The following is a 12588-nucleotide window of genomic DNA, read 5'->3' as shown; positions in this document are numbered from 1 at the left end:
CAGCCCTGTCACGCCGCCAGCCCTTGCATCAAAACTACATTTAAAAGATAGAAATTCAAAAAAGGGAACCCTCTTGCACTGTTGGTGGGAATGTAAATTGATACAGTCACTATGGAGAACAGTATGGAGGTTCCTTAAAAAACTGCAAATAGGGCTTCCCTGGTGGCACAGTGATTGAGAGTCCGCCTGCCAATGCAGGGACACGGGTTTGTGCCCCGGTCCGGGAAGATCCCACATGCTGCGGAGCATCTGGGCCGGTGAGCCATGGCCGCTGAACCTGCGCGTCCGGAGCCTGTGCTCCGCAACGGGAGAGGCCACAACAGTGAGAGGCCCGCGTACCGCAAAAAAAAAAAAAAAAAACCCTGCAAATAGAATTACCATACGACCCAGCAATCCCACTACTGGGCATATACCCTGAGAAAACCGTAATTCAAAAAGAGTCATGTACCACAATGTTCATTGCAGCACTGTTTACAATAGCCAGGACATGGAAGCAACCTAAGTGTCCATCACCAGATGAATGGGTAAAGATGTGGCACATATATACAATGGAATATTACTCAGCCATAAAAAGAAACGAAATTGAGTTATTTGTAGTGAGGTGGATGGACCTAGACTCTGTCATACAGAGTGAAGTTAAGTCAGAAAGAGAAAAACAAATACCGTATGCTAACACATATATATAGAATCTAAGAAAAAAAAAATGTCATGAAGAACCTAGGGGTAAGACGGGAATAAATACACAGACCTACTAGAGAATGGACTTGAGGATATGGGGAGGGGGAAGGGTGAGCTGCGACAAAGCGCGAGAGTGGCATGGACATATAGTGGGAAGCAGCCGCATAGCACAGGGAGATCAGCTCAGTGCTTTGTGACCACCTAGAGGGGTGGGATAGGGAGGGAGACGCAAGAGGGAAGAGATATGGGGAAATATGTATATGTATAACTGATTCACTTTGTTATAAAGCAGAAACTAATACACCATTGTAAAGCAATTATACTCCAATAAAGATGTTAAAAAAAAAAAAAGATAGAAATTCAAAACAATTAACTTTAGGCTTAATCCCCTGCCTAGGTTCCCAGAGACGGAGGCTCATCCCGGCGCTGTCCCTTGACACCCCCTCCCCTGTGAGGAAACCGGCCAACAGCGCAGGGGTCCGTTGGGTGGACGGCCCCTTGCGCAGCACCCAGAGGGGCCTCGGGGAACCTTTTGAGATTAAAGTCTATGAAATTGACGACGTGGAGCGGCTGCAGCGGCGACGAGGGGGCAGCAGCAAGGTGCGCCTCCCCCTCCCCACGCGGTGGCGGTCCCCCAGGAGGTCCCCGGGCTGACGCTGAGGCCGCGCCCGAGAGGAGGGCGCAGGCCACCGAGACTCCCAGCGGCTTCCGGCGGGAGACGGGCCCGTGCCCCCAGCTCGGGAGAGCAGCCTGTTTCTCTGCCCGGAGACCTCTGAAGGCTCTTCTGGCTCCATTTTGGAGCACCGGCCGCCTTCTAAATTTGAGATATGCCAGTGATAGCCCTACCCCGTGAGTGGGCTGTCTGAGCTGAGCCCCCAGCTCCCTCCCAAACTTCCCAGTGACCTGCTCCTTTTGCGCTGACCATCAGCACAAGTATTCCTTTCCAGAAGAGGTTGCCTGGGCTGGATTTGAGCTGAAGGTCCTTTCTCCTCCCCCCTCCACCCCCATCTCCTTCCCATCTGTGTACTAGGAGGTCATGTGCTTCAATGCAAAGCTGAAAATCCTGGAGCATCGCCAGCAGAGAATTGCCGAGGTCCGAGCCAAGTACGAGTGGCTAATGAAGGAGCTGGAGACGACGAAACAGTATCTGATGCTGGATCCCAACAAGTGGCTCAGCGAATGTAAGGCCCATCACTGCGACTCCTGGGTTCACCAGTTAAACAGGCCAGGCTGAGAGGGACACAGACGCTGTCTGAACCCGAGGGCCTTCCATGCCCCTTGGCTGGAGATGGCCTCCCTGAGCGCAATCCCGCTCTGGGGGGGGCAGGTGGGAGGGGTGTGAGCAGCAGGGCGGTGAGTATTGCTCTTGCACGATTATTTCCTATGTGTCTCAGTCCAAAGCACCTGAAAATGAGATTTTTTTTCCCCCTACGTGTGGTGGACGCTCACCCAGACATGAAGGCTATATTACCAATCTGCTCCCTGGCCACAAGATCACATTGCATATCTAGCCTGAAATAGACAAGAATTTATAGAGTGCTTTATAAGGTAGAATGTGCAATCCTAGAAAAGCCTCGAAAAGAACCCAGAAAGCAAGAAAAACATTTTTGAGTGAAAAGAATAACATTCACAGTGTTATTTCCATTTAATAGAAAGCCCAGGATGACAGTAACCATCTAATAACAATTCAGAACAATTCTGCTCCCTTTGAAAGATGGATTCAATTGTTTCTTATTTATTTGTTTCGAACCATTCCATTTACCACAAAATAAAGCTCAAATCTGGTCCCAACTGTTTCATTGATATGGGGGCCCAATGCTAGACGGCTTAGTCTCTGAGATAAAATACATTACTTCCACTAACGTTCCTTTCCCTCCTTTCCTGTCTGGCACTCACCAGCTCTTCCCTCCAGTCCCTCAGCCTCCCTGTGCCTCCCTCTCTTCACAAGTGTCCGCTGAAGGTCACATCACTCTCTCCTGAGCATTCCCAGGCCGGTGCCGGGAGCGTGACAGGCAGAGTCTGGGGCTTAGGTTTAAGAAATACTGGGTGAAATGATCCTGGGCAAAGAAGAAAGGACAGAATTTGCTGGTCTTCTAGCTGTGCCCTGCCACTTTCACAGTATGTCTTCAGGTGGCTTCCTTTCCATAGCACTGAGGTAATAACATCTCCCCTGAGTACCTCATGAGTGCATATGAGGATCAACATAACCTAAAGGAGGACAGGGCACTGGGACCAGTCTGTGATGCATCTTACCTTGTTGAGTTGTACCATTTGTGGTGACAGCCACAGTCATGCAGACCCACTTTGGAAGCTGGCTGTGAGACCTTGGGTAAGACGCTTAACCTCTCTGAGCCTTGATTTCCTTAACTGTCAGATGGTAGGCACATAATGCTGCCTACCTCATAAGGCTGTTGTGAGAGTGAACGAGTTACTATCAGTCCAGTGCTGGTTACACTGCCTGCCCATGATGAAGGAGCAATGTCCAGTAGTAATTAGTGTTTGTATTATCCCCGAGTTAACAAAATAGCTATCCTCAGCAGGAGACATTTCCTCAGCGCCTGCTTGCATGATGCAGCAACGTAGGTCCCTTGTTAGAAATCTGAACCAGAGACATGAACTCCTGCTCTCCAGGGTGTTTCCATCTAAGGCTGTGATAGGGCAGACAAGACACGAACGAGGACGTTAGCTGAAGTCTGGCCGCGGCATAAACACGGAGCCTAATGCTATGTTTCTCCCACCTGTGCACACCCTTTTCCTTCTTCCATTAATCCTCAGGCACTTCAAGATCCCAGGGGTGCCCATTCAGCAGTTCCTCTTCCTTTCTGCTGTTTTCATTAACATTTTTTGAGAGCTATTTATGCCTAAGGCAGGCTTGATAATTGTCTTCATCTTACAAAGTCACATTTTTTCCCAGGATGGGAGCAGCTTAAACGTCGGTACATATGTAGATGCTTCCAGGAAACGATCCCTTCCTTCTTGCCTTTGTTCACGTCAGGAATCAGGGATTTTTTGATGCTGAGAAAGGTAATGAACAGAAGGCCACGTGAAAGGAGAAACACAGATTGTTTCTTCAAGATGAATTGAAACCAAAAATGACCCCTCAAAAATCAATGAGACTGTATTCTGACTGTTCCCTGGGTGTGGGTAATAGGCTGGGTGTTGGCTAGAAATAAATGTTCTGGAATCCATTTTTTTAAATTTCCAAGGTGATCCAATAATATAGCTGATGTGGGTATGGTATGGTGAGGGGTTTTGTTTGGTTTTTAAATATTAGCCCGGTATTCAGGAGCCTCAGCCTCGTTCCCAGCCCTGGTCCTTATTAACTGTGTAACCCTGAGCAGGACGCCTCACTTCTCTGAGCCCAGTTAAGTCTCCTATAAAAGAAGTCAGCCTTGATTTCAGCCCTTGATGTTCCTGTAGCTTGTTACAGTTCTCAGACCACATTCACATTCATCGTCTCTTTTTGGTTCCACTCTTCATGGCAACTCTAGTTAGGAAAGTAGGCAGACGAGGGATTATGACTCTCCTGTTACTTTTAAGGACCCTTTGGCAGCAAAGATTAGGCGTGGCCGACCTGGGAGTCAAGTGCAAGTCTCCTGCCTTGGGTTCCAGGGCCACCCCCGCTGCCCTGGCTGCTGCCCATGCCTGTCCTCTCCATGCTGGGCACTCTGTAGCAGCCTACCCCCCTGCCCAGTCACCACTGGACCAAGTAGTGCCGGGGGCCAGGAGAGGGTGGCCTCACATAATTGCCCTTGAGGAACTGAAGGAAACAGGCTTTTAACTCTGTGCAGGCCTGAACATTAGGGACAGCATCTGGGTCCTAAATCTCAGCTTCTGAGCACAGAATCGTAATTATTATTATTTTTCATTAAAGTATAGTTGATTTACAATGTGTTCATTTCTGCTGTACAGCAAAGTGATTCAGTGACACACACGCATACATCTATATTCTTTTTTATATTTTTTCCATTATGGTTTATCACAGGATACTGAATGTAGTTCCCTGTGCTATAGAGTAGGACCTTGTTGTTTATTCATCCTATGTATACTAGTTTGCATCTGCTAATCCCAAACTCCCAGTCCACCCCTACCTACCCCCCCCACCCCCTTGGCAACCACAAGTCTGTTCTTTATGTCTATGAGTCTAAGAATCGTAATTATTAACATAGATTCCATCATCACCCTAGTTCCCAAAGGGCCAGTGAGTATATGAAACTGCACAGGAAGTGCCAAGAGGCAGGGTCACTGTGAAGAGAGGCAGCTGCACACAGCTGTGTGAGGGACTAACCAGAGAGCAACACACTTACATCAGCAGGCAGAGGTATAAACATCATTCAGGTGAGACCCCAAAAAGGAAGGGTTTCTCCATACCTCAGCTTGAAGCTTTATTTATTTTCTAGTTAATAAAGAAAATGGTGCTGGTAGAGTCCCAAATCCTGTCATGGAGATGGTGGAGGTGGAGAGAGCTTGATGTCACTTTGTCCCTCAGTAGAGTCGCAATAAAATGTCAGGGGTCTAATGTTATCATTGGAATGAAGGGCCCCAATATAACTACAAGTAGTAAAGTGTTTTGTTCTCGACCTGAGAGCGGCAGAGGGTTGAGCAGGAGGGTGTGGCAGCGCTGCCTAAGACCTTCCGGCACAGGCGCAGGTGCAGGTGCAGGTACAGGTGCAGGCACAGGTACAGGCACAGGTGCAGGTACAGGCGCAGGTAGAGGTGCAGGTACAAGTACAGGTGCAGGTACAGGTGCAGGTACAGGTACAGGTGTAGGCGCAGGTGCAGGTACAGGCGCAGGTATAGGTACAGGTGCAGGTACAGGTGTAGGTGCAGGAGCCGCGGGCCGGCACGGCTGAGCCGTCCGATCACCCTTCCCCGCTGGCCGCACGTCTCCATCGGGCTTCTCCTTCTTTGCAGTTGACTTGGAGCAGGTTCTGGAGCTGGATTCCCTGGAGTACCTGGAAGCGCTGGAGTGCGTGACAGAGCGCCTGGAGAGCCGCGTCAACTTCTGCAAGGCGCACCTCATGATGATCACCTGCTTCGACATCACCTCCCGGCGCCGCTGACGGGAGCCGCCGCCCGGCCGGCCCTCGCTCCCTATCCGCAGGCAGCCGCGCTCGGCGGGCCCTCGGTGCTGGCCGCGCTCAGTGACCACGGAAGGAGGACGAAGGTCGGTGGCAAGTCTGGAGTGAGCGTGGAGCAGAAGGTGATTTTTCTTTTGTTTTCTGTAGGAAAGGTGCAAACACCAAACACGCAGGAGAGGAGAAAATGATGGGAAACCCAAGGGACGTGGAAGCCCCCGTGAGACTGAAAAAGCACTTTGAGGAACTTTAAAGAACTTGTTTGTACATAAGAAATGCTGGCAAAAGAGACCTCACTCTTCTCCTGGTTTGTGAGAAAAGGCGAGGGTGGACGTGGGATTGCTGTGGAAAGTGAAAACAAAACAAGTTACTCCGAATGACTGATGAAGTGCCTTGCAAATCTTTGTTATTATCCAAACATTTATGTTCATACTTTCTTGTGTACAGATGGTGCTAGTCAAGATGAAAACAACAAAACGAACAAAAAAGAAAATCAAACACATTTTTGCAATGTATTTACAGCTCGTTTTCTCTTGGTGTTTTATCCTATTTCTGACTTGCTGTTTCTAAGTAAGTTGTGTTTGTAGAGCTATTTCCTAATCGGTATGGCATATGAATAAATGTTAACTGTCTGCTATGGTTCTGCTGGGAAGGCCACTCAAACAGAAGATAGAGACTTCCGGGCACAAGCCAGTGTGTTTCCAAAGAAGGTTGGAACAGCAGGTGATGCTCAATGCCAGCTCCTACGAGTGGCAGTGTCAGCGGGCAGACTCGGAGGTCGATCGTGGAGCAGGTGCACGTGAGCTGGAGAGAAAAGAGAGGAGAAAGGGCTGCGTCTCTAGGGGGAAAGGAGCCTGTATGACCTGGGCCCTGCTTACCCTTTGGGTGGGATGTTTGCTCCGAATAGTTTCCTCTCACACATCCTGAACATATATACTAGTTCCTTTACCCACGAATCCAGGGTTTTCATGGCCCTCATAACATTTTTCATATTCATTTTTATTCCAAAGACTCTGGATTGAGACCTTGAACCGATTCAGCAGAGCCATATATTTTTGCTCCCTAGTTTTGCAAATTTATTAGAGCAGAGGATTTTTCCCAGTTTGGAGACCTTCTTGGGCTTGTAGATGCTCAGAGACCCCAACAGTATTGGTCCAGAACAAGGATGGATGTGAGGTTGCACAACTTTTCTGTTGCCCAGGGTGCTGCTTAAATACAAGAAGTCCCAGTCCTCGTGTGAACCAAAGCCTCCATCCCAAGAAACAACTAGGCTTGGCCACTCAACCTTGACACCTGAAGGCAGAGAAAGTTTTCCTGTCATACATCACACACCTGTAGCGAGGCAGGGCACAGAGTTTCATGCATATGGATGTACAGGGCTTGACTTTGGACCTCATTCTCAAATTGAGATGTTCATCCCTGCCACAATTCCCTTAGGGACTATTATACTCATTTTAGTGATGGAAACCCAGGCACAGAGTGGTCAAGGGATTGTCTAATAACAGCTGTGGAACAGCAGGGTGTTCGCCTACCTTCCAGGTCAGGGCCCTCTCCCAGGCCCCTACAGCCTGCCCACTGATAGAGGTGCCCAGGGTTTTCCCTGTTCTTTTTGCCCTCAAATGCAGCATATCTCCATGAGCCTATTTCCAGGTGAGGCAGTCCTGGCTAACCAACTCCTCAGCCCCAACTGCTCCCCAAGGAAAAGGAACCTTTGCATTTCTTTGCCAATGCTCTTCAGGACACGTGTAGCCCAGCATAGCTCAGCTGAACTCAGTAAGTGGGAACCATAGTCTTGTGAGCTTCATAGTACCAGTCCTTTACTGGTCAGAACAGGGCACAGATGGCCCCATTAGCTTTGTTTGGGAAGTCAGCCCCCTAGACTGGAAGCCAGCTCTGTGGATGACAAGTCTGGCTCTGTGTTTGGTTAGAGCACGCTCCTATGCAGAGGTGCACAGAGAAGCTGCACTCCCATCTGATAGCTGAAACGGGCTATGATACGGTGAAAAGTGGCTCCAGAGCGGATCATTTCCCCCTCTAGTTTAACAAGTGTGTCTGTCCCCTTGGAAGGCAGGGGTCCCACGCCCTGACCTCATTCTGCAGGGCAGCCCCATGGCTCTGGGTGCACCTCTGGTCTCGGCACTTGTGTTAATGGCCTTGTTCAACAGCAGCATAATGGAAGCTTCTGGACCCCAAAGGATGCCAATCTGTTGAGTTTGTTTGGGTTTTCCATTCGGCACCTCTTTGGTTGCTGGTTTGATATACACCACTTCATGAAAAGCCTTTAACTGGGGGATTGTCACAGGTGAGTATCCTAGTCTTTGCTGGAAACAAACGCATTTGATTAGTAATCAGTGTCCTTAGCTTTCGCCCTGGCCATGTCTTTCCCACAGGTTACCTCACTGTGCTGACTTCCTTAGCAGGCCAGCACTGGGGCCTTCGTGCCTTTCCTGGAGTGAGACTAAGCGGAAACATCTACAGAAATTAAAATCTTGATCAGTGGAAACTTTCCTAGGGGAGTGGCCTTCGCTTGCCTTCTGCCTAAACCTGCTTTATATGTTTGTAGCAACTTTATGAGACAGCCAAAGGGCTGAATGAGACCAGGAGCTCTCTTACCAAGTCAGACTGGCCTTGCAAGATGCCACACCATGGAGCTTCTCCCAGGATGCTTTTGGCCATGGTGTAGGAGAACAACTTGGCATGGAGGTTGTCCATTGGCTTTTTTCCTTACTTTTCTTTTCCTTTCTTTTCTAACGTAAGTAAGCTACAAACATCTTAACACACCAAGTATTTGTAAACCATGTGAAGAAATCATGATTTTTATGCTATAATGTGCTTATGCCTGGTTCTACCTATAAGTTGATTGTACAGCTGGTCAGCTGTTCTGTAGCAGTTCTAATAACTGAAGAACACCTCATTCAATGGCCAGGTGTGAGGCAGGTCCAGGTCTCCTTGTGGTTTTGGTGACAGATAACCTAGGAAGGCAAAGGGAATGTCAAAGAACCCATTATTCCATTTTATTATCCACAAATGAGAGGACCAAACAAATATTTATTTGAAATTAACGTTTAGACGTGGAAGCCTTAATTCTTTGTCTGAAATCTGTTCCCCTCTCCAGATAGTTTAGTGTGAGGTGGAAGCAAAACTCAGAGCCCGAAAGTGGAATAGTGATGCTGTTTCCGGGGAGTGAATCCATATTGCATTTCATGAGGGGTGTTTCACGTTGCCACAGAGTGCGAGTTTGCTTTATCCTGGGCTCTCAAGCCCCACCTGAGAGCTGCAACTTTTGATATTCTTGTCCTTGAATTCCCCTCTACGTCATGGGGAAGCTGTCACTAACTTTCATCTCTTCCAGATTTGAAATCGAAACATCCTGTCTGTTGTTTTCTCTGCAGTTGCTATTCTGAAGGTAGGGAGCTTGAGATGTAAATGCAGAGGTTGGTCCTGTGTTGACTCAGGTGGGGCTCATACAAGGGACCCCATGCTGGGGAGAGGAGAGAGCTGGGATAAAACGCCATGCAGCCCAGAGTGGGGAATTCGGCAGGCAGGAATCTCGCCATTTGTCATCAATTAGTCTTAAGCTTGGAGTCTGTGTTCCTGGAAGGTGGTGGTGACTACATCATAGCCATGAAACCCATCCAGGGCAGTGGTTCAAAAAGTCTGACACAGACGCATATATATCTTGTGCCGGTTCTCGGATTTCTGTTCATGTTAAGCAAGAGCCCTTTTTTGGGCTTCAGATTCTGATGCTGATCATGAATTTTGGTTAATCCATCAGCCTTTTAGGTGTTACTATTCAAAAGCAGCTGTCTGATCTGGGTTTCTTGGGATAGAGGCAGGGCTTGCAACAGCCCAAGCGTTTATTACCCTGGCTCTACACACAGTTGCCTGTGTCATTGGCCACTGCTGATCTGTAATCAAGGCTCCCACCATAAATAATGATGTGGTGAATGTTTTTAAATCCCTATTCCAAGAAGGGTTTGGGCTGTAACAGAAATTACTAAAGATGAGTTAATTTCAAAATTGAAACCAGAAGAATTCATGAATTTATTCAGTGTTCTTTTCCTGCTGGAAGATTAGCCCCACTCCTTGAGCACATATTTAAAGATTTCCTCACTTTTAAGGGCAGTGTATTTTAAACCCTGAAACCATGCAAGTAAGAAACACGTTGAAAACCCTGTTCTTGACAAACTGATGCTGAATAGATCACCCATGGGCGCTGGCCCTGGGGCCCGCCTGCCGCCACCCAGGCAGTACAGCCCATCTTCCCCCACAGGGCACGCTCTTCAACATTGCCACACTGAAACTTGACTGCCGAAGAAAGGCCCGTGCAGCCCACTTTTCTCTATGCCCAGTGAAGCAAAACCGACACTCAGTTTCATTGACAAATGCCAGCAAATGGTCTAAAATTTTTTTTGGGGGGGGGGCAGTAGTGGGTGGACAGGTCGTAGAATATAGTGTCCCTTTGGATTATAATCTCTCTTTCTCCTCCAGCAAAGATCTGTCAACATTTGTGGGTAAAAACTCACAAATTGTGTCCCTTAGCAATCTTCCCGACAAAATACATATCTATTCCAAGCTGCTCGTCATTTCCAGATAACAGCATAATTCCAATCCAGGAGAAGCTCATCTTCTCAGAAAAAGTTTTTGCAAAGTTTTAGAAGCTGCTTATCCATCCCTAAACAACGCATTCTGCATTGGGGTGGCCCTGCTCGGAACCAGAGATGATGCCATAATATCGGACATACTTGAAGTGCTTGAGGTGGCATCAGACCTTTAGTGCACATAATCAATATTCTCTAGATGCAGTTCCCAACGTCCATGCGTGTAGGGCGAGTGCTGAAATCCTGGCACTCACACATCTATTTTATGTAGATGTAGAAATCACCTTCGAAACTCAAAAGGCTCACTGTTTCATTCCCCGTACTGCTAACCAACACCCCACACTGTCATATTCAGTTTATGAAGAAGTTATAATTTATTTGTAAACTCAGGATGTTGTTTTGTGGCGCCTCGTGTTTTATAATTTATTTATACACCGTGGTTGGAAATGCTATCCAAGTGCTATGCATCAAAGTGTAAGGCTGGTGGATCTGCCTATGGCTTTTTTTTCTCCTCACTCTAACAAGCTCTGTTAACAGAGACACAGGCAGCGGGGAGGAAAGAGAAATAAAACAGGAAAACAGGGATTAGGATCCAATCCTCAAAGTCCAGGGCTTAGTTCAAAACCTAATTTGTTTCTAAAGTAAGTAGCTGAAAAGGAAAAGATCATTTCCTTTTGAATTTGATGATAACCGTCTTGGAAATCAGCCTCCACAGGCCTGAGTGAAAGAGGATCCAGCCTCCTCCTGCTGGTTCAACACTAAATTTCTGAAAATTGCAGACAGTATTAGGTTCCTACATTTACCTAAGATGTCCCACCTCCCACCCCTGCTGTTACTGAAGGGGTCTGGAAGAGGAAACTGAAGTTCCTTACCTTGGATATATATAGTACCTGTTTTTTCTGGACAAACCAAAGCACTTTAGTGAGTCTTACAACCCATAATACTTAAAGCATCTTGTCCCCTCACTGGATCCCTGAGAGGCCAGGAGGGGCTGGGGTCAGTAGTCTCATTTGAGAGGCAGCTAAACCTAGGAGAAAAAGCCTTGAGCTCAGAGTAAGGAAACCAGGCTCCAGGCCTGCTTTCCTCGCTCGCTATGCAACCTTCGGCAAGTCGCTTCACATTGCTGGGCCTCGGGCTCCCCGATGGAAGGTTGGGGGTCATAATAGCTGCCCTTCTGGGAGAGTGTAAAGAGAAAATGGTATAGTTGATGGGAAGTGCTTTGAAGAAATGAAAGCTCTGTTCAGGAGCTGGGGATAATCATTTTAGATGAAGAAACTGAAGTCAATAGCCAATGATTGGCCCAAGTTCACAGAGTAGTTTTATAGCAGAACTGGGATCTGAGTCCGGCATCTTGGACTCTTCCCATGAGGTGCTGTTGCACCAGGTCTGTGTGGAAATGTGGACACACACCACACCGATGTACTGACGTGTGTGTGCACGGGGGTGTATACGGATGCATGTGTACAGAAGGTATGTGACATGGTGGAAGAACATAGAACAGAAAACCTGCGTTCTAACTCCAGTTTTGACAATAGTCCTATGGCCTTGGATATATTACCCAACGTTTCTGGAACACAGTTTTCTAATCTGTAAAAGGAGGACAGTGTGCTAAATGATCTTTGTGGTTCCTTCAGCTCTAGTCATGTATGTATGTGTATATAAATATGCTAATCTGTAGAAATGGGCCAATTTGAGAATTGGAGACAAGACCTGCCCAAGTGCATTTATTGTGTCGGAAACAGCGAATTCATAAACAAGTTCATAAAATCTCACTTCAAATTCAAGGGTGGTATTTAATGTCATTGTTTTAAATTCACTATTTGGATAAAAGATTGGTGCCATTTTAAAAATTAAGTTCTTAGCTTACAAGTGTTTGCTGTTAAAAACTTTTAATAAAATTCATCTGTTAAAGTCAGAAATCCAACTATTCTGTACTTGGGTAGGTCCCAACGGCCTATTTGCAAACAGGCTGGTTTTGTGTATGGGCCTTCGCATAGCGATATAAGTTAGCTGTTGGCTTGATCCTGATACGTGTGAGCAGGCTACCTGGAGAACAGTCTGGAAAAGAAAGTTATAGTTCTTAAAACCTGGTGACATGACTTCATTAAGCTGTGCGCCATTTCCAGTGTGAAGACATTGTTTGCTGGCTACGATCTCTGACTTTTTTGTGGCATATGAGGTGAAAAATGTTGTCAAAAAAGAATCTGGTGTTTAAAAAGAGTCAAACTATG

At 47.2% G+C, this 12588-nt stretch overlaps 1 protein-coding gene across 1 annotated transcript in view; it reads left to right on the top strand.

The window, feature by feature from the left end:
• KIF26B (kinesin family member 26B) overlaps window positions 1–12588 on the top strand; it is a 498005-nt gene extending 485417 nt beyond the window's left edge. Inside the window, exons 13-15 of the mRNA XM_079904855.1 lie at window positions 1076–1278; window positions 1709–1859; window positions 5593–12588. Coding sequence (XP_079760981.1) covers window positions 1076–1278; window positions 1709–1859; window positions 5593–5741 — 503 coding nt within the window. The 3' untranslated portion in view covers window positions 5742–12588. The remainder of the gene's footprint in view (window positions 1–1075; window positions 1279–1708; window positions 1860–5592) is intronic.

Source organism: Stenella coeruleoalba (genome assembly GCF_951394435.1).
Source record: "Stenella coeruleoalba genome assembly, chromosome: 1".
Classification (NCBI taxonomy): Eukaryota; Metazoa; Chordata; class Mammalia; order Artiodactyla; family Delphinidae; genus Stenella; species Stenella coeruleoalba.
Note: the sequence above shows the minus strand (reverse complement) of the source record. Positions and strands in the feature narration are given on the sequence as shown.